At 65.1% G+C, this 1,328-nt stretch overlaps 1 protein-coding gene across 1 annotated transcript in view; it reads left to right on the forward strand.

Annotated features, from left to right (window-relative positions):
• Positions 1-275: 275 nt before the first annotated feature.
• Positions 276-1,328, forward strand: part of MARCH6 (membrane-associated ring finger (C3HC4) 6, E3 ubiquitin protein ligase) — a 78,264-nt gene continuing 77,211 nt past the window's right edge. The window contains exon 1 of the mRNA XM_012650017.1: positions 276-563. Within this exon, the coding sequence (XP_012505471.1) occupies positions 545-563 (19 nt within the window). The 5' untranslated portion in view covers positions 276-544. The remainder of the gene's footprint in view (positions 564-1,328) is intronic.

Consider the following 1,328-nt stretch of genomic DNA (forward strand, 5'->3'; position numbering starts at 1 on the left):
GGCCTCTCCACCGGACCCTCGTTCGCTCATGCTGTTCTCTTCCCGCGGCTCTGCGCCTTCTTTCTCCCTCAGATGCTGCCATCAAAGCTCGGCTACTGCTCAGGTTTCAGCCCCGCTCTCCCGCGCAGCCTTCGCGCCTCGCCCTACGTGGCCCTGCACACGCGCAAGCGGGCCGCCCCTCCCGGGACACGGCCTTCCTGCCCCCGCCGCCGACCAAGCGTGCGCGCCACCGGAAGTGACGCCACCTGTCGTTGGAGCGCTCCCGCCCCTTCCGCCTCGGCGCTCCGCCCAGGCCTCGCCCCTCGGCGCTCCCGCCCCTCCCCCTCCCCTGTCGCTCGCTTTCTGTCAGCCTGTCTCCCTCTCCCTCTCCCCCTCTCTCCTTCCTCACGCTTCCTCTCTCGCACCTGAGCACACGCACCTGCCCGGGCCCGGCTCCCTCTCCCTCCTCCCCTTCTCCCCCTCCCTTTTTCCCCGCCCGGCCGGAAGGCTCGGGCCCCGGCCGCGGGAGCCTCGTGGCTGCGTCACCGCCGCCCCCCCAGACAAGATGGACACCGCCGAGGAAGGTAAGTCGGCTGCGCAGCGGCGCCAGCGCCCTCGCACTGGCGCCTGGGTTCGGGCCCCGAGCCGCGCGGGTGTGCGGCGCTCGAGGCGAGCGGGGGGATTGCGGCGGGGCGGGCGCCCAGGCTGTTTGCCCACGGGCTGGTGCGAGGGGCGGCGGAGTCGCTCCGCGGGGAGCAGAAGGTGACCCCCCGCGCGTCCCCAGCCGTTTCCCGCCCGCTCCGGCGAGCGGCGGCAGGGACCCTGCCCCGGCCGGGCGCCTGGGCCGCACGGGTGCCCGGAACCGGGGTGGCTTCCCCCCCGCCGCCGCCGCTGCGCCTTTCCTCGGAGGAGGGGGCCGTTGTCGTTGCTGCTTGAAATACGGGGGCGTTTTCCACACCCTTCCCCCACTCGGTTTTGTCTGTCTTTATGTCCTTTTGCCTATTGCTATGCAGGCCCTAGCCCCTCGCCACAGAACTTCTTTGTTGACTTTAAAACTTCGGGAAAAATACCCCGACAGGTGACGGCCGACTGGAGTGAACTGACCCCTATTTAAAAACCTTGCCCTCTCCTTGCCTACCCCTAAAGAATTTGTTTACGAAACGGGGAAGAGGAAGGCCTAAAGACGTTAATCGGAGGAAGGAGGCTCTTTTGTTTTGGTGTGGTTTATTTTGTTTTTAATTCTTTACGCCAACAAGCAGGGTTTTGTTTGTTTTGCGAGTGCGTGTGTTTTGGATATGGTTATTTGGAACAAATTGATCCTTGTAAACCGAATACACAGGATATAAACA

The sequence above is a fragment of the Propithecus coquereli genome, unplaced genomic scaffold, assembly GCF_000956105.1.
Source record: "Propithecus coquereli isolate 6110/MARCELLA unplaced genomic scaffold, Pcoq_1.0 Scaffold309, whole genome shotgun sequence".
Classification (NCBI taxonomy): domain Eukaryota; kingdom Metazoa; phylum Chordata; class Mammalia; order Primates; family Indriidae; genus Propithecus; species Propithecus coquereli.